Source organism: Dreissena polymorpha, chromosome 2 (assembly GCF_020536995.1).
Source record: "Dreissena polymorpha isolate Duluth1 chromosome 2, UMN_Dpol_1.0, whole genome shotgun sequence".
Lineage (NCBI taxonomy): Eukaryota > Metazoa > Mollusca > Bivalvia > Myida > Dreissenidae > Dreissena > Dreissena polymorpha.
The window spans coordinates 107218567-107239689 of NC_068356.1; the positions used below are offsets into that span (position 1 = coordinate 107218567).

At 38.6% G+C, this 21123-nt stretch overlaps 1 protein-coding gene across 2 annotated transcripts in view; it reads left to right on the forward strand.

The window, feature by feature from the left end:
• The window catches only part of LOC127868405 (broad substrate specificity ATP-binding cassette transporter ABCG2-like), a 72073-nt gene that overhangs the window by 20463 nt on the left and 30487 nt on the right, over nucleotides 1-21123 (forward strand). Inside the window, exons 8-13 of one of the 2 annotated variants that reach the window (XM_052410169.1) lie at nucleotides 72-95; nucleotides 1039-1053; nucleotides 8384-8444; nucleotides 11325-11499; nucleotides 17036-17121; nucleotides 20568-20657. In XM_052410169.1, the coding sequence (XP_052266129.1) occupies nucleotides 72-95; nucleotides 1039-1053; nucleotides 8384-8444; nucleotides 11325-11499; nucleotides 17036-17121; nucleotides 20568-20657 (451 nt within the window). The remainder of the gene's footprint in view (nucleotides 1-71; nucleotides 96-1038; nucleotides 1054-8383; nucleotides 8445-11324; nucleotides 11500-17035; nucleotides 17122-20567; nucleotides 20658-21123) is intronic. The other variant, XM_052410171.1, reaches the window with a different exon arrangement.

Below are 21123 nucleotides of genomic sequence, written 5' to 3' on the forward strand. Positions count from 1 at the left end.
AAAACAACAACCATTACATGTTTTTATTAAATTGCCATATTGATACTGTTTGAGTTTTTCTTTTATTTCAGATATGGAAAAGATAACCAGCAATGGTATGTTTGCTTAATATTAGTTATGCATATTTCAATGTCCATTGAGCTTGTGAAACTGAACCTGATTATTCCTAACATTTCAAAATCTGGAACCACTGCACAAAAATGGGAAAAAAGCCATGTGTTGTGAAAATATAATATTTTGTTTATATGTGATAAGCAATTGCAGTGAAACTTAAAATATGTAATCACCATGAAACGTAGATGTGCAAGACACAATTTTTCATGCACAGTGACCCACATGTTCCTGAGTTCTATGCCCTTGAACTTAGCCATGGTCATGGCTGCTATGTCTTTGACAAAGCGGTGATGGGTAATTTTGGTTCCCTTTTTGTTACAAAACTCTAGTAAATTTTGTGAAAAGGTTTTACAGTTAAGAACATAGAAAAGCCACCATGTTCCTATATATTATTGATGGATTGCCACAATTTAATAAATTAATAATTATAAACATCATTTTCTGTGAAAACATTTTATACAGTTAAAACCATGTCAGTGTTTTGCTTTCTGATAAAAAATGAAGTGGATATAAATATAAAATAGAATGATTATTTCCTTTTCCTTTTGAGGACAACTACTGCTTAGGAATGTATGAAGCCCAAGTACCTTTACCATACAAACTAACAACTAGGTCGCCGTGGCGTATTGGATATGGTGACCGCCTAGCAACTGGGAGGTCACCTGTTTGATCCCCCCATTTCAATAAGCCTTTTAGGCTACAAGATGCATTTGAGCTTAAATAAATAGGTTTAAACTAAACTAAACCACCATAATGTCAGGGACTTCTGGTTCAAAGATGCGTATGTATTAACAGGCACTATAACCCTTCAAATACTGTATAAAAAGGCTCACAATTCCATTTTGCTTGTTTGCAACATAAAGCCTTGCAGTCTCTAGTGTTTTTTGTGGTATTCAAGCTACATTGATTCTGTTATTTTCTTAGGTGTTTATCAGTCAGGTAAGTGGCATCCCTCAGTAGTCTCTTATTGCTTACCTTGACTTTTTACCAAACAGTATACCAAAATCCTATCCGTTTCAGTTTTTATAATATTTGTTTCAATCAGACCCAGATGCAATTATTTTAGCCTTCATGGTTCATTCTTCCCCACTAAAGATTTTTTTTAAAGAAGAGTTGTTGCTGTCATGCCTTGGCAGCATATGGCATTTGCACTGTCCGTCTGGGCATCTTACTTGTGTATGTGAATTGTTGTGTCTCAACCATAACTTGTCTACATATTGACATTATATTAAAATCACTTGGCACAAATATCAACCATCATAAGACGATGTGTCCTGTGTAATGCCTTCTACCTCAGAGGGAAAGATAACACTTTTATGTAAATGGTAATTTTTTCCATTAAACAGCTTGAATAGTACTTTTTTGGCCATAACTTTTCCATATATTGATGGATTTTTTAATCACCTGGCACAAATTTAATCAAAGACTTCATGTTACGTGAATCGCCTTTCTCCCTTCCTCAAAGGTCTATATCACGCTTAGAGATCAAAAGTTAAATGGGACCATAAAACAGCTATATTTTGATGTAGTGGAGTTTTGAGAAAAAAGTGGAACTTGGGGGCCTCAGTTCTCTATTTATTTTAGTTAAGCTGGCATATTTTATGACTAAGACTGTTATCTCACCTGAGCATGGAGTGCTCTTGTTGAGCTATTGTAGAAGGTGGCCCTCTGAACTCTGTCTGCGTGTTTGTCTGCGGGTCAAAATAGACCCTGCCTGTGGGTGGGGAGTGAAATTGATTGAATTTTGTTTAAATTTGGTATGTGACATAAAATTGTGGTCCTCAACCAAGACCGTACAATTATATTCCTTGAACTGAAACTGGCCATACCCCATTTAGATGAGCGATTCAGAACCATTTTTGCCCTCTTGTTTTTGTTTAACAGTAAATGGTATAAAATGATAGCATTTAATAAGCTGAATGCTTTTGGCAGTTTAGTTCAACAAATATGTATACAATTTATTTCTACTCAACACTTAGTCTTTGCCTCTTATCATGAAGAATATAGAAACAACTTTTTTATTGGGCTCATTTACTTGTGTTATGAGAAAAATTATCAATGTGTTGTGGACTGGCATTAAGCAACTAGTCATAGTGCATTCTTTTGTAAAGCTGAAACATGCATAGACTTATTGGCTAATGATATTTTTTACTGGTTTCCATATTCAGCAGTGCACGCTGTAAAAATGAAATCTTACTTAAAAACTGCGAGCTCTAAAGCCTTTCATTCTGTAAACCCCTTGTCTGCCAGATACTGACCATTCATATCATGCACTATTTGTCCTCTCTCTCTTGTCTGCCAGATACTGACCATTCATATCATGCACTATTTGTCCTCTCTCTCACAGTCATGAGATCAGTGTTCTGTTTCCATTTTAGGTATATTGTGAAACAGGTACGATCTATTATATGCATGTAATGGTGAATGGTGAAACATGAGCATATCCCGTGTATCCAAAATCATGACATGCTGCTCCTACATCTTAAATGGCTGGATGCTTTGTTATGCTACATTCATCTATACAGATGGTATAATCATTCTGTATAATGTTACTGTGAATCTTGACATAGTGTAGATATGCATTGAACCCTAGTACCTTGTTATGTCATGCTCTCATACACTAGCCAACCAGGAAATGTAAGTACACTGCTGATCCACTCAATTGGGATCTGTTATTTCACGATGTCCATTTTATGGCAAGTCAGCTTGTTTGCAGGCAGTTAAATTTTCTGTAGAATCTGACATTCATAACTAAGTTTGGTCCAGATTTGTGTGCCTTTATTCGATATCACATTCATGCTTGTGTAGTGTGATAAACAATAACTTTAATTGCCCAACATCAAAGATTTACAGTTCTACTTCATTGCATGTGTCACGTTTGCCAACATTCTTTATTGAATTTGCTTTTATCTGATATGATGCCAACTGTCAATCACATTCTTTTTGGTTATTGTATCAGCCAATCAGTGCTTGGACAACCAAATATATGCCGTCCCAACGTGAAGGTGTTTGCAATAACTGTACATGTCACAGATCAATACTGACCTATCTAGACCACTGTAGCACTGTAGATACAACATTAACGGTTTGTTTTTACGTAAGAATAAAGTTTTCATATTTTTTATGCACTTCAATTTATTTTACTAAAAGTAAAGATCTCTGGGTTCTCTGCGCTACAATGTTTTATCAAGCAATTAAAAATGTTCTCATGCTTTCCACAAGGAAGAATGACATGATGTTGTACATGAAGTCAAATTGATTTTAATTAGTACACATAATTTACATGAAATACATAAGAAGTGTTTTTTGTGGCTAGAATTTGTTATCCTCCGCCATCAGCAGAGGGATATTGTTTTGGCGTTGTCTGTCCGTCCGTCTTTCCGTCTGCCCGGAGCCATATCTTGGAAGTGCTTTGACGGATTTCATTGAAACTTGGTATGAGTATATATATGGATAAAAGGATGATGCAGGCCAAATGGCATTGTACACCATCTCTTAATAACAGAGTTATGGCCCTTTGTATCTTGAAAAAATGCTTTTTTGAGTGTCAAATATAACACTTTTGTGTCCAGAAGCATATTGGTGGGGGATATCAATTCAACGAATTTGCTTGTTATTAATTTAACTTGAACAATAAAAATTGCTATTATTTTCCGATTACAAATTTAACTATAGGCATTTGAAAATGTTTACATGGAGGTAGTTTTTTTTGTAGTACCAATGTTCTTTTAACAGGGTTCCCAGCCAACCTGGAAATCAGGGAAAACCTGGAAAAAGCCTTTCAGTTTTTCCAGTCAGGGAAAAGTCAGGGAATTTGTGAAAAGTTCCTGAAATCAGGGAAAAATCAGGAAATTTTGTTTGTCAGACTTTCCCAATTTGTGTCCAAAAGTCCATACAATTAAAAGCAGCAAATCGGTTCCTCTGCATGGCTATGGTGGCTTTGTAGTATACATGTAGCTTAGTGTACTATTAGTAAATACCTACATAAATACCTACATAAATAAATAAATACCTATTTAGTACATTTTCTGCAACTGCTATTTATTGAAGGTGTCTCATGGCCCTATTCCACTACGAAAACAAGCCCACGATTCGCTACGATTTATCACATTTATTGAATCAGGAAGACTTGTGACAGTCTACGATTGAGTTACGACACTGGTACGATTGAGTTACGCTGAATCGTGGGGTTCGGTTAAAGTTTTGCGAATAGGGTCGCGACTTCACTAAGATGTGTAAGAATCTACTGCGCCTGTACTACAAACAATGCAGATGGGTTACGACTAAGCTAGGACCTCACCGAACGCACCCATGAATTAGGCGCCAATATCTATTGATATTGATCTAAATCGCGAGAATCTTAGCGGGCTCGCCACTCACTCGGGGTGAACTTGTGAGAGTTTTGACAAAGTTGTAGCTAATTCGTAGACAGATCACATGATCACCGATTTCCCGATTGAGTAACAAATTACCTAAGATTCCATTACGACGCCCAAGCTGTTACGAGTCAGCTGCAATTAAATTCAGTCTTGGAGGTCCTGGCCAAATTTTAAACATGTTTTAAATCTGGCCACAATTTTTCGGGAGCTCACAAGTTGCAGGAATCACTTACGACCAGCCCACGACTAGCTACGAATGAGTTAGGACCTTCCCCAATTGAGCTACGAATGTGGGAAATCAGGACAAATTGTGGGGAATTGGGTTGTATTAGAATTTCCCTATAAAACAAGAAATAGGTGGATATTCTGATCCTGGAATTTTTATTTTCCATCAGGGAAAATCAGGTAATTTTGTTCATACAAAAAGCTGGGAACCCAATACTTTATAACATATGGATTTAATATACCAAATATGATAGATATATAATGTGTTTTGGGATAGCCAAAGTATGTTAATGCAGATATATATATATATGCATATAAATATATAGCTGAAGGGCTGAATATAATAAATGCTCTCAGTGACACTATTTATATTTTCAGATTAATATTTGTAATCTAGATACCCTCAACTTTGGAAAACCCCATCTAATCCATAAGTAGCAAAAACACTGACCCACATTATCCACCAATGACAGTTTCATGAAAAAAGTGACAGTTGATATTTTTGTGTGGATTTGTAAGGATTGTGTATGTGTAAGCTCTGTTTATACCCACAGATTAGTGAGGTTTTCCCAAAGCTATCATATTTCTCAGAGGAAGTGTATTTAAAGAACAAAATGTACTGAAATAATTTACTTAATGGTCTCTCCTTGTGTAAGATGGAGCTTTGTAACTTCCAAAAAATAACTTTTGTTTTTAACCAGGTTTTCCGAAGGAAAAAACTGGTTATTAGATTGGCGAATGTCGGCGGGCGTGCTGGCGGGGGGGGGCGGAACAAGCTTGTCTGGGCTATAACTTTGTCGTTCATTGTGAGATTTTAAAATCATTTGGCACATTTGTTCACCATCATTAAACGGTGTGCGCGCGAAAGAATTACGTCAATATCTCCAAGGTCAAGGTCACACTTTGAGTTCAAAGGTAAAAAATGGACATAAATGAGCTTGTCCGGGCCATAACTATGTCATTCATTGTGAGATTTTAATATCATATGGCACATTTGTTCACCATCATTGGACGGTGTTTCGCGTTAAAGAATTACATTGATATCTCCAGGGTCAAGGTCGGCACGACTAAATATAGATTTCCTTATTTGGCTATAGAGAAACCTTGTAAACACTCTAGAAGTCACAATTTTTGCCTAATCATCATGAAAGTTGGTCAAAACATTGGTTCAATTGATGTCTCGGATGAGTTCGAAAATGGTGGAGATTGGTGAAAAAACATGGCCGCCAGTGGGTGGGGCATTTTTCACTGTATGTAAATAGTTGCAGTTTTCCCTATTTGGCTAAAGAGAAACCTTGTAAACACTGTAGAAGTCACAATTTTTGCCCAATCATCATGAAAGTTGGTCAAAACATTGGTTGTATTGATATCTCGGACGAGTTTGAAAATGGTCAGGATCGGTGAAAAAACATGGCCGCCAGTGGGCGGGGCATTTTTCTCTATATGTATATAGTGAAAACATGTGAACACAGTAGAAGTGACATTTTTGGCCCAATTTTCATGAATTTTGCTCAGAACATTTGTTTCCTTGATACGAGAGTTGAGTTCAAAAATGGTTCCGGTCAGTTGAATAACATGGCTGCAGGGAGGGGGGCAGTTTTCTCATTATGCTCCCCCCCCCTTTCGAAAGAAGAGGGGGTATATTGTTTTGCTCATGTCGGTCCGTCCATCCACCAGATGGTTTCCGGATGATAACTCAAGAGCGCTTATGCCAAGGATCATGAAACTTCATAGGTACATTGATCATGACTCGCAGATGACCCCTATTGATTTTCAGGTCACTAGGTCAAAGGTCAAGGTCACGGTGACCCAAAGCAGTAAAATGGTTTCCGGATGATAACTCAAGAACGGTTATGCCTAGGATCATGAAACTTCATAGATACATTGATCATGACTCGCAGATAACCCCTATTGATTTTCAGATCACTAGGTCAAAGGTCAAGGTCACAATGACCCGAAATAGTAAAATGGTGTCCGGATGATAACTCAAGAACGCTTAGGCCTAGGATTATCAGGTCACTAGGTCAAAGGTCAAGGTCACAGTGCCAAAAAACGTATTCACACAATGGCTGTCAAGGTCACGGTGACTCAACTTAGAAAAATGGTTTCCGGATGGTAACTCAAGAATGCTTACGCCTAGGATCATGAAACTTCATAGGTACATTGATCATGACTCGCAGATGAAATAATGATGAAACTTGACCAGGATGTTTGTCTGGACAATATCTAGGCCAAGTTTGACATTTGGTAAAGATTGAATGAACCGACTCCTCTCAGGTGAGCGAACTAGGGCCATCTTGGCCCGCTTGTTTACATTTACTTCAGCAGAAACTTCCCTGTATCTTGCAAATAGACTTTCAACGCCATCGGCGCTCTCATTAATACCTGTATAGCCTTTTTCCCTGGAGGTCAAAGGGGCATGGCGCATGACATTCAAAAAGGGCATTTTGACGCGCAGTTTAGGCAAAAAAGGGCTAACCATTCTGTAAATACCTGGTTTGTGGAGAAACATTTAATGGCATCTGAGGCAGTTGTGGGAAAAACATAAACATTTAAACCAGCACATTTAATGGTAATTGATGTATTTATCTTACTCTAAACAATATTTATATATTTATGTTGCAATGTCTTCCATTTCCATAAGTTCCATTATGCTTCAGTAAACTGAACAGCATGACAAACATAATAAAGCAATATATGCATATGAATCTGATTATACACAGATACACTAACATATAAATGAAACCATGTTTGTCTTTTCCCATTTTCTAACAAATCGTGTCGGATGTTTTAACTTAGCGAGTAAACTGAATGCTAATTCAGCCCACTGCCCAGTGTGCCAAGAACGCTCCATACCTTGCTATGTCAAGCCCACATACAAGTCTTTGATTAAACCTCGGTACCTTGCTATGTCAAGCTCACATACAAGTCTTCGATTGAACCTCAATACCTTGCTATGTCATGCTAACATACAAATCTACCATTGAACTTCAGTATCTTGCTATGTCTAACTCACATACAAGTCTTTGATTGAACCTCAGTACCTTGCTATGTCATGCTCATATACAAGTCTTTCATTGAACCTCAATACCTTGTAATGTCAAGCTCACATACAAGTACCATTGAACTTCAGTACCTTGCTTTGTCAAGCTCACATACAAGTTTTTGATTGAACCTCAATACTTTGCAATGTCTAGCTCACATACAAGTCTTTCATTGAACCGCAATACTTTGCTATGTCTAGCTCACATACAAGTCTTTCATTGAATCTCAATACCTTGTTTTGTCAAGCACTTTTTGATGATGTTTCTTGTGGCAGTTCTAGTTCTTTGTAATGTTATTTATTGTTACTCAATGGACTAGAAAGGATGATCTTAATAGTTGACATATGTGTTATCTGTGGTTGTTTGATTATGCTTTCTTCACAGCCATTTCTGCAAATGTCATTCTTTTGAAAATTATTTTCCATCTGAAGCCAATCATTGCTCAAGAATATGTTTAACAGTCACCTTAGTACATGTAAACATAAAACTGCATGTGGTATTGACAGTGTGTGTTTCTTAATAGTGATAATAATGTGTATTGTCATATCATCATCTTGTTTATCAGTATTTATTAGTATTTTGGGTATGGGGTGAAACCTAGATTACTGCCGTTCATTTCAGGTGAAGAAACAGTTCACCAGAAGTTGGTTAATGAATTTCAGAGATCACAGTGGGCCAAGAGGTAGGTGGTCATAGGCTCACTCAGGCCTGGGAACTTTGTATGTCTCACCAGGCATGAGTCAAGTATTAGACAAAACTGTGTATGTCTCACCAGGCATGAGTCAAGTATAGACAAAACTGTGTATGTCTCACCAGGCATGAGTCCAGTATAGACAAAACTGTGTATGTCTCACCAGGCATGAGTCAAGTATAGACAAAACTGTGTATGTCTCACCAGGCATGAGTCAAGTATTAGACAAAACTGTGTATGTCTCACCAGGCATGAGTCAAGTATAGACAAAACTGTGTATGTCCCACCAGGCATGAGTCAAGTATAGACAAAACTTTGTATGTCTCACCAGGCATGAGTCAAGTATTAGACAAAACTTTGTATGTCTCACCAGGCATGTGTCAAGTATTAGACAAAACTGTGTATGTCTCACCAGGCATGAGTCAAGTATTAGACAAAACTTTGTATGTCTCACCAGGCATGAGTCAAGTATTAGACAAAACTTTGTATGTCTTACCAGGCATGAGTCAAGTATTAGACAAAACTTTGTATGTCTCACCAGGCATGAGTCAAGTATAGACAAAACTTTGTATGTCTCACCAGGCATGAGTCAAGTATTAGACAAAACTTTGTATGTCCCACCAGGCATGAGTCAAGTATTAGACAAAACTTTGTATGTCTCACCAGGCATGAGTCAAGTATTAGACAAAACTTTGTATGTCTCACCAGGCATGAGTCAAGTATAAGACAAAACTTTGTATGTCCCACCAGGCATGAGCCAAGTATTAGACAAAACTTTGTATGTCCCACCAGGCATGAGCCAAGTATTAGACAAAACTTTGTATGTCCCACCAGGCATGAGTCAAGTATTAGACAAAACTGTGTATGTCTCACCAGGCATGAGTCAAGTATTAGACAAAACTTTGTATGTCTCACCAGGCATGAGTCAAGTATTAGACAAAACTGTGTATGTCTCACCAGGCATGAGTCAAGTATTAGACAAAACTGTGTATGTCTCACCAGGCATGAGCCAAGTATTAGACAAAACTTTGTATGTCTCACCAGGCATGAGTCAAGTATTAGACAAAACTGTGTATGTCTCACCAGGCATGAGTCAAGTATTAGACAAAACTGTGTATGTCTCACCAGGCATGAGTCAAGTATTAGACAAAACTGTGTATGTCTCACCAGGCATGAGCCAAGTATTAGACAAAACTTTGTATGTCTCACCAGGCATGAGCCAAGTATTAGACAAAACTGTGTATGTCTCACCAGGCATGAGCCAAGTATTAGACAAAACTTTGTATGTCTCACCAGGCATGAGCCAAGTATTAGACAAAACTGTGTATGTCTCACCAGGCATGAGCCAAGTATTAGACAAAACTTTTTATGTCTCACCAGGCATGATTCAAGTATTAGACAAAACTTTGTATGTCTCACCAGGCATGAGTCAAGTATTAGACAAAACTGTGTATGTCTCACCAGGCATGAGTCAAGTATTAGACAAAACGGTGTATGTCTCACCAGGCATGAGTCAAGTATAGACAAAACTTTGTACGTCTCAACAGGCATGATAAGAGTATTAGACAAAACGGTGTATGTCTCACCAGGCATGAGTCAAGTATTAGACAAAAATGTGTATGTCTCATTAGGCTTGAGTCAAGTATTAGACAAAACTTTGTATGTCTCACCAGGCATGAGTCAAGTATTAGACAAAACTTTGTATGTCTCACCAGACATAAGTCAAGTATTAGACAAAACTTTGTATGTCTCACCAGGCATGATTCAAGTATTAGACAAAACACTTTGTATGTCTCACCAGGCATGAGTCAAGTATAGACAAAACTTTGTATGTCTCAACAGGCATGAGTCGAGTATTAGACAAAACTTTGTATGTCTCACCAGGCATGAGTCAAGTATTAGGAAACCACAGGATTGGAGCTTTACAAACAATCCGTAATAACAAGGTGAAGAAAAGGATGACACTGTTTCTGACAGGCACACTATTGTTCTGCAAATAAAGTATAATGTAACTTGTTTTGTATCCTCCATTTTAAGGAAAACAATCTTGTCTTGTAAGTTTCTGGTCGCTTTTATAATGTTGGAGTATGCTGTTTGTGGCCTCTGCATTGTTTTATAAATTGACTCAATTCATATTGGCCTTGATAATGGACGGAAGCAAGCATGCACTACTAGCCTGAGGCCATAGGTTGAATGCCAATTCATATCATACTCATAGCAGTCATTTATTATGGTAAAAAAGACATAATAATGTAAATGCTAAATGAAATAAAAAGGAAACCAAGGAATGTTCTTTTTAATTGTCAGGTCTTAAATTTCTCAGTTTTCATTGGAATCCTTTCTTGTAAATGTGAAGATTGAGTCGATGTGTTAACAGAGCAAACACTGACTCACCTTATTTCATTTCTTTCTGGTGTGCACTTAATACAATTTTAATCTATATAGTAAAGAAATAACTTCAATTTATTTATTACATCAAAAACTTAAACAGAAGCTTTATTAATGAATATTTTCAAGGAAGTAAATCTGCCATTTTTTGTTTTGTGGCTCATAATTGTTAGGAATTTTGCTGGGCCTATCAGTCACTCAGTAAGCTTATAGCCATAACTACATTATGGTGTTTTGATGTTAATGTAAAATGTTTTCCTTAAACTACACATTCTAAGTGATTTAACATTTTTGAACATGGCATTAAAAAATGTCATCTTGTATTGTGAATGGCTAATTGTGAATTATGAGTTGAATGTTGCATTGGCTATTTTTGAGATTTATTGGTGAGGTTTACACTGTATAGTGAAGGGCAAGCAAACTCCTGATTATAAGTATTGTTAATTGTATTATTGATATTGTTTTGTACCATTCTGTGTGCAGCCTGCAGAGCACATTGGACCCTGTGCTGGCTGGGTACCGGGAGAGGCTGCGTGTAGGCACCGTAAAGCGCCTGCCCCCAGTTCAGTATGCAACCAACGCCTTCACCCAGCTGCTGTACTGCAGTCAGCGCACTCTGAGGAACCTGATCAGGAACCCTGCAGTCTCCGTGCTACAGGTACATATGGCCACATCAACCTCAACAACAGTTGAACAGTACACTGTAACTCCAATATAATGGGCTCGGTTATAAAGCAGAATCAAATATAATGTGTGGGGTGCTTGGATCATATGTTTTCCCCAATCTTCCATTCCTAACTAAAATCCATGTTTATCAACTTCCTTTGATTTCACACATTTAAAGATGGCAGCGCCCTAAGTGCTGCTTTATTCAATGCCTGTTTAAATGATTATTAGCACACCTGAGCAAAATGTATCCATGGTGAGTTTTTGTGATCGCCTTTTGTCCGTAGTGCAATTTCAACATTTGCCTTTTTTACACTCTAGAGGCTACATTTATTGTCTGATCTCCACGAAATTTGATCAGAAGATATGTGCCAATCATATTTTGGACAAGTTTGAAAATGGTTCCCATTGGTTGAAAAGCATAGCCGCCATGGGTTGGGGCTTTTTTTTTCCTTATATGGCTATATTAAAACCTTGTTAACACTTAAAAAAATACCATCAAACTAAATGCTTGTTTAGATTTTTAGCTAACTTGAGTATGCTGTTATCATTGTGAGCTTTTGTGATCACCTTTAGGCAGTTGTGCCTAGTCCAATGTCATCATTTACTTTGTTGAATTGTTCGAGGCCACATTTATTTTTTATCTTTTTGAAACCTGGTCAGAAGATTTTGCACATTAATATATTGGCATTGTTTTAAACTGAGTTAAACAACTTAGTTTGAAACTTGGTCAATTTAGGAAAACAACTAAGTCAATAGAGGTAAAATTGAAGAATAAGCTTGTCAACACTCTCAAAGTCACATATTTATTCCAATCTTCATGAACCTGGATCAAAACATTTGTTCTAATGATATTTCAGCTGAGATTTAAATGGATACCCGTTTGTTGAAAAACATTAGTTCTATTTGGTTGGGCAGTTTTCCTTTAATGTCTATAGAAAACCCTTGGAAACACACTGAAGTGAAATTAATACTCCAATCTTCAATCATGAAGATTAATCAGAACATATGTTCTAATGATGTCTCGGCTGAGTTCCCAAATGGTTCTGGTTTGTTGCCAAACATGGCTGCCAGGAGGCAGAGCAGTTTTCCTGATATGTCTATAGTAAAACCTTGTTAACAGTCTTAAAGGCACATTTTAGTCCAATCTTCAAGAAAATTAATCAGAACATTTGTTTTATTGATATCTATTGTGGTTTGTTGAAAAACATGGCAGCCTGTGGGCGGGGCAGTTTTCCTTATATTGCTGTAGTGAAACATCGTGAACATTTTAGAAGTCACATTTTTTGGCCATTCTTCATGAAACTTTGACAGAACATTTGTTCTTATAGAAGCTCAGCTAAATTCGAAAATGATTGTTGTTTGTGAGAAAACATGGCTGTCTGAGAAATTTTCCTTACATGGCTTTAGTAAAACCTTGTGAATGCTCTGGAAGTTAAATGTTTAATCCACTCTTCGTGGAACTCAGTCAGAATATTTGTTCTAATGTTAGCTCTGCCAAGTTTGAAAATGGTTGTGGTTTGTTGAAAAACATGTCTGCCAGGAGGTGGGCAGTTTTCCTTACATAGCTTTAGTGAAACCTTTTGAACACTCAAGAAGTCTCTTTTTTCCAATCGTAATGAAAGTTGGTCACTACAATTTTTCTAATTAAAGCTCAGCAAGCTTGAAAATGGTTGTGGTTTTCCTGATATGGCTAAATTGAAGGTTGTGAACACTGTAGAAGCCTCTTGTTATGTCCAATCTTCATAAAACTTGGTCAAAACATTTGTTCTCATAAAAGCTCAGCCAATTTTTTAAAATGGTTTAAATGTGTTTTTGACATGGATGCCAGGGAGCAGGGCAGTCTTCCTAAGATGGTTATACTGAAACCTGCTTGATGCTCTATGGGCCACATTTATTTTTCAATGTAAATGAAACTTAGTGACATTATTTGTCCGCATGAAGTATCAGCTGAGTTTGAAACTAGGTCACATAATGTCTTAAACTAGATGACAAGGTCAAATTTAAGAAAAAGCTTGTATAAACTCTAGAAGTTGCATTTGAAGTTGAATGTTAATGAAACTTGGTCAAAACTTTTGTTCTAATGCTATCTCAGCAGATTTTAAAAATGTGTGTTGAACTTTATTACTTGTATTCCATGAAGTACTTTCATAATGTTTGAACTCCACCTACTGAGAATTGTTTAAGTCCTTCTGGTCTCAGGTGAACGCCTTCGGGTCCATGGCCCTCTTGTTTTAAGTTGACTCAATAAACATGTATTGGTTTCTTTTTGCATGAATTTAGCAGGTAGTAAGACTGTTAAATTACTCTACAAATGTTCACTCTGCTATAACACTGCTATAACACTGCAGTTATTTAATGTCTGCTTACTGTGCAGGTTTTCCCTGTCTAAGTACTCTGTAGACATTTGTCACTGTCCATTTACTCTGCAGGTGTTCACTGTCCATTTACTCTGCTGTTGTTCACTGTACATTTACATTTACTCTGCAGGTGTTAACTGTCCATTTAATCTGCTGTTGTTCACTGTCCATTTAATCTGCTGGTGTTTACTGTCCATTTACTCTGCAGGTGTTCACTGTCCATTTACTCTGCTGGTGTTCACTTTCCACTTACTCTGCAGATGATCACTGTCCATTTACTCTGCAGGTGTTCACTATCCATTTGCTCTGCTGGTGTTCACTGTCCATTTAGTCTGCTGGTGTTCACTGTCCATTTACTATGCAGGTGTTCACTGGCCATTTACTCTTCAGGTGTTCATTGTCCATTTACTCTGTAAGTGTTCACTGTCCATTTACTCTGCATGTTTTCACTGTCCATTTACTCTGCAGGTGTTCTTTGTTTTTTTACTCTGCAGGTTTTCACTGTCCATTTACTCTGCAGGTGTTCATTGTCCATTTACTCTGCAGATGTTCACTGTCCTTTTACTCTGCTGGTGTTCACTCTTTATTTACTATGCATGTGTTCACTTTCCATTTACTCTGCTGGTGTTCACTCTCCACTTACTCTGCAGGTGTTCACTGTGCATTTACTCTGCTGGTGTTCACTGTTCACTTACTCTGCTGGTGTTCACTGTCCATTTACTCTGCTGGTGTTCACTTTCCACTTACTCTGCAGGTGTTCACTGTCCATTTACTCTCCTGGTGTTCACTTTCCACTTACTCTGCAGGTGTTCACTGTCCATTTACTCTGCAGGTGTTCACTTTCCGTTTACTCTGCTGGTGTTCACTGTCCATTTACTCTGCAGGTGTTCACTGTCCATTTACTCTGCAGGTGTTCACTGTCCATTTACTCTGCAGGTGTTCACTTTCCGTTTGCTCTGCTGTTGTCCACTGTCCATTGACTCTGCAGGTGTTCACTGTCCATTTACTCTGCAGGTGTTCACTGTCCATTTACTCTGCTGGTGTTCACTGTCCATTTATTCTGCTGGTGTTTACTGTCCATTTACTCTGCAGGTGTTCACTGTCCATTTACTCTGCTGGTGTTCACTGTCCATTTACACTGCTGGTGTCAACTGTCCATTTACTCTGCAGGTGTTCACTGTCCATTTACTCTGCTGGTGTACACTGTCCATTTATTCTGCTGGTGTTCACTGTCCACTTACTCAGCAGGTGTCCACTGTCCATTTACTCTGCAGGCCACTGTCCATTTACTCTGCAGGTGTTCACTGTCCATTTACTCTGCTGGTGTTCACTGTCCGTTTACTCTGCTGGTGTTTACTGTCCATTTACTCTGCTGGTGTTCAATGTCCATTTACTCGGCAGGTGTTAACTGTCCATTTACTCTGCTGGTGTTAACTGTCCATTTACTCTGCTGGTGTCCACTGTCCATTTACTCTGTAGGTGTTCACTGTCTTTACTCTGCAGGTGTTCACTGTCCATTTACTCTGCAGGTGTTCACTGTCCATTTACTCTGCAGGTGTTCACTGTCCACTTACTCTGCTGGTGTTCACTGTCCATTTACTCTGCAGGTGTTCACTGTCCATTTACTCTGCAGGTGTTCACTGTCCATTTACTCTGCTGGTGTTCACTGTCCATTTACTCTGCAGGTGTTCACTGACCACTTACTCTGCAGGTGTTCACTGTCCACTTACTCAGCAGGTGTTCACTGTACATTTACTCTGCTGGTGTTCACTGTCCATTTACTCTGCTGGTGTTCACTGTCCATTTACTCTGCTGGTGTTCACTGTCCATTTACTCTGCAGGTGTTCACTGTCCATTTACTCTGCAGGTGTTCACTGTCCATTTACTCTGCTGGTGTTCACTGTCCATTTACCCTGCAGGTGTTCACTGTCCATTTACTCTGCAGGTGTTCACTGTCCAATAACTCTGCAGGTGTTCACTGTCCATTAACTCTGCTGGTGTTCACTGACCATTTACTCTGCTGGTGTTCACTGTCCACTTACTCAGCAGGTGTTCCATTATTCAGCAGATGTTTATTATCTGCTAACCCTTCAGGTGTTTACTCTCCTATTGCTATGCAGATGTTTGCTGGCCCATGACTCAGTAGGTATTTACTGTCCATTAATCTACCAATGTTCACTGGTAACTAAGTCAGCAGGTGTTCATTCTCTTATAATTCTGCGGGCATTTACTATCTCATTACTTTGCAGGTGTATAAATTTCAACTTAATATAAAGGTATTCCATCTTACATGATTTTACAAGGGCTCACTCTCCCATTTCTATGCAGGTGTTCACTGTCTGCTTACTTTGAGTCTGTTCACCGTCACATTATAGTGCTTGTGCACACCCTCACATTGCCTAGCAGATTTTCATTTTATCATTACTCTGCATGTGGTAATTGTCTTTTTATTCTGCGGGTTTTTCTTGTCCCCTAACTCGGAAGGTGTTCACATACCTTGTGCATGTGTTCACTGTCCTTTTGTAGGTGTTCACTGTCCTTTTGTAGGTGTTCACTGTTGTTTGCAGGTGTTTACTGTCCTATTGCAGGTATTCACTGTCCTATTACATGTTTTCACTGTCCTTTTGCAGGTGTTCACATTCATATTGCAGGTGTTTACTGTTCTATTGCAGGTGTTCACTGTCATATTGAAGGTGTTCACTGTCCTATTGAAGGCGTTCAGTGTCCTTTTGCAGGTGTTTGCTGTCATATTGCAGGTGTTCACTGTCCTATTGCAGGTGTTCATTGTCCCCTTGCAGGTGTTCACTGTCCTATTAAAGATGTTCACTGTCCTGTTGCATGTGTTCAATGTCTTTTTGCTGGTGTTCACTGTCCTAATGCAGGTGTGTCTGTCCTATTGCAGGTGTTCCCAGTCCTGTTGCATGTGTTCACTGGCCTATTGCAGGTGTTCACTGTCCTATTGCAGGTGTTCACTGACCTATTGCAGGTGTTCACTGTCCTGTTGCATAAGTTCACTGTCCTATTGCAGGTTTTTACCGTCCTATTGCTGGTGTTAACTGTTCTATTGAAGGTGTTCTCAGTCCCATACAGGTGTTAACTGTATGATTACATAGAAGGTGTTCCCTGTTTTATGAAATGGCAGGTTTAAATTGTCTTAATACCCTTCAGGTGCTCACCATGGCCATATTTGCTGTTGTCGTTGGAGCAATCTACTGGAACGTGGACAAGTCATGCAAGTCAGGCCTGCAAAACAGGTATGCCTTTGTATGCCATGAAACCAAACCAAACATAAAATGCCGTTCTGATGATTGTATTCAAGAGTTATTAATTTCAAATAATCATGTCATGAATGTCCTTGTATATAAAAGTAAAAATATTGTACACAAGAGTCTTCTGTCTCAAGTCTCAAGTGTCGATGAATTATATTGTCTGCATTAAGGCTTTAAATCTAGAAGTGTGTTATAAGCTGAAGGATTAATATTAATATGTTTGTTTATTATATTTTTTTTAGTTTTGTCTGCAACTTCTTCACTTTGTTGTTGACATTCAATTGAGGGATAATATCATTTTATTAGCTCATCTATTTTTTGAAAAAAAATTATGAGCTATTGTCATCACCTTGGCGTCGGCGTCGGCAACCGGTTAAGTTTTGCGTTTAGGTCCACTTTTCTCAGAAAGTATCAATGCTATTGCATTCAAACTTGGTACACTTACTTACTATCATGAGGGGACTGGGCAGGCAAAGTTAGATAACTCTGGCGTGCATTTTGACTGAATTATGTGCCCTTTTTATACTTAGAAAATTGAAAATTTTGGTTAACTTTTGCGTTTAGGTCCACTTTTTTCAGAAAGTATCAATGCTATTGCATTCAAACTTGGTACACTTACTTACTATCATGAGGGGACTGGGCAGGCAAAGTTAGATAACTCTGGCGTGCATTTTGACAGAATTATGTGCCCTTTTTATACTTAGAAAATTGAAAATTTTGGTTAAGTTTTGTGTTTAGGTCCATTTTATTCCTTCAGTATCAAAGCTATTGCTTTCATACTTGCAACACTTACTAACTATCATAAGGGGACTGTGCAGGCAAAGTAATGTAACTCTGACTGGCATTTTGACAGAATTATGTGCCCTTTTTATACGCCCGTATAAAATACGGGACGTATTATGTGAAACCCCTTGGCGGGCGGCGGGCGGGCGGCGGGCGGCGGGCGGCGGGCGGAAGGCATCACTTTGTCCGGACTCTAATTCAAATTGTATTCATCCGATCTTCACCAAACTTGGTCAGCAGTTGCATCTAGTTGATATCTAGGCCAAGTTCGAATATGGGTCATGCCGGGTCAAAAACTAGGTCATAGGGTCAATAAGTGCATTTTCAAAGGGGCCACTTTGTCCGGACTCTATTTCAAATTGTATTCATCCGATCTTCACCAAACTTGGTCAGCAGTTGTATCTAGTTGATATCTAGGCCAAGTTCGAATATGGGTCATGCCGGGTCAAAAACTAGGTCATAGGGTCAATAAGTGCATTTTCAAAGGGGCCACTTTGTCCGGACTCTATTTCAAATTGTATTCATCCGATCTTCACCAAACTTGGTCAGCAGTTGCATCTAGTTGATATATAGGCCAAGTTCGAATATGGGTCATGCCGGGTCAAAAACTAGGTCATAGGGTCAATTAGTGCATTTTCAACGGCGCCACTTTGTCCGGACTCTAATTCAAATTGTATTCATCCGATCTTCACCAAATTTGGTCAGAAGTTGTGTCTAGATGATATGTAGGTCAAGTTCAAATATGGGTCATGCCGGGTCAAAAACTAGGTCACCAGGTTACTTAGTGCATTTCAAGCATTTAGCATGGTGTCCGCTCTCTAATTGAAGTAGTTTTCATCTGATCTTCACCTAATTTGGTCAGAAGTTGTGTCTAGATGATATGTAGGTCAAGTTCGAACATGGGTCATGCCGGGTCAAAAACGAGGTCACATAGTGCATTTCAAGCATTAAGCATGTTGTCCGCTCTTTAATTGAAGTAGTTTTCATCTGATCTTCACCAAATTTAGTCAGATGTTACATCTAAGTGATATCTAGGTCAAGTTCAAATATGGGTCATGCCGGGTCAATAACTAGGTCTTGAGGACACTTTCAAGCATTGAGCATGGTGTCCAAAACCTTCGAACGGGCGTATCTTGTGACAGTTTGGCACTCTTGTTATACTTAGAAAATTGAAAATTTGGTTAAGTTTTGTGTTTAGGTCCACTTTATTCCTACAGTATCAAAGCTATTGCTTTCATACTTGCAACACTTATTAACTATCGGAAAGGGACTGTGCAGGCAAAGTTATGTAACTCTGACTGGCATTTGGACGGAATTATGGGCCCTTTATACTTAGAAAATTGAAAGTTTGGTTAAGTTTTGTGTTTTGGTCCACTTTACCCCTAAAGTGTCATAGATATTGCTTTCATACTTGGAACACTCACAAACTATCATAAGGGTACAGTAAAAGGACAAGTTGCATAACTCTGGATGTCATTTTTACGGAATTATGGCCCTTTTTTGACTTAGTAACTTTGAATATATGGTTAAATTTTGTGTTTCGATCCACTTTACTTCGTAAGTATCAAGGCTATTGCTTTCAAACTTCAAATACTTTCATGCTATCATGAGGTTACTGTACCTGGCAAGTTGAATTTTACCTTGACCTTTGAATGACCTTGACTCTCAAGGTCAAATTATTAAATTGCTAAAATTGCCATAACTTCTTTATTTATGATTAGATTTATTTGATACTTTGAGAAAACTACTCTTACCTGACATACCACAATAGACTACACCCAAACCATCGCCCGTGGCCCCCCTTCCCCCCCCCCCCCCCCCCCAAACCCCCCCCACGCCACCCCTTCCCCAATTTTTTTTTTAAACGGTTAAAAAACAAAACTATTTATTTTTATTATTTTATGTTTGAAATACCGTCCAACCATTGCACCCAAGAATCCCCCCCACCCCCCTCCCCCACCCGAATCCCCCCCCCTAATGTTTTTTTTTTTTTTTGGTTTTGTTTTTTTAGATCATCTCACAAATTACCACCACACCCTCACACTATACCCCCCCCCCCCCACCTCACCCCCCCCCCCCCCAATTTTTTTTTTTTTTGAAACGGTTAAAAAACACAAATATTTATTTTTATTATTTTATGTTTGAAATACCGTCCAACCATCGCACCCAAGGATCCCCACCCCCACCCCCCACCCCCACCCCGATTTTTTTTTCTCCTTTTTTTCGCATTTTTGGAAGATAATGTAATAAATGTCCACACCCCCACACTATGCACCCCTCTTCACACCACCCCTCCCTCCTTTGTGATTGAAAATGAGAGTCCCTTCACCTTTAAAAAGAAAATAGATGAGCGGTCTGCACCCGCAAGGCGGTGCTCTTGTTTTACCATGTTATACTGGTGCCAGACTATTGTTAATGGTTAAATAAGCAGTTAGCAAGATAGTTTGTGATTTGTTTTGGTATTTTATGAATTATATGCAAAAAAGGTGTATATATACAGGATGCGTTTCTTGTACAATACAACTTCTTGTAATTAACTTGACTTGTACAATATCTCAGAAACTGCTATCAAAATGTTCTTTTCTTTCCCCCATGCAAAGGTGTTCAAGCATATTAACATTACCTACAACTGTACCTTCTATTTTCAGGACTGGTGCCTTCTTCTTCATCATCATGAACATGGTGTTTGGTAACCTGTCTGCTGTAGAACTCTTCATTAAAAACAGAGCCATATTCTTGTGAGTGCAAAGTCAAACTTCCTTAATTATCCCCCCCTTCGAAGAAGAGGGGGTATATTGCTTTGCTCATGTCGGTCTGTCGGTCGGTCGGTCCGTCCACCAGGTGGTTGTCAGACGATAACTCAAGAACGCTTGGGCCTAGGATCATGAAACTTCATAGGTACATTGATCATGACTCGCAGATGACCCCTATTGATTTTAAGGTCACTAGGTCAAAGGTCAAGGTCACGGTGACCCGAAATAGTAAAATGGTTTCCGGATGATAACTCAAGAACGCTTAGGCCTAGGATCATGAAACTTGATAGGTAGATTGATCATGACTCGCAGATGACCCCTATTAATTTTCAGGTCACTAGGTCAAAGGTCAAGGTCACAGTGACCCGAAATAGTAAAATGGTGTCCGGATGATAACTCAAGAATGCTTATGGCTAGGATCATGAAACTTCATAGTTACATTGATCATGAC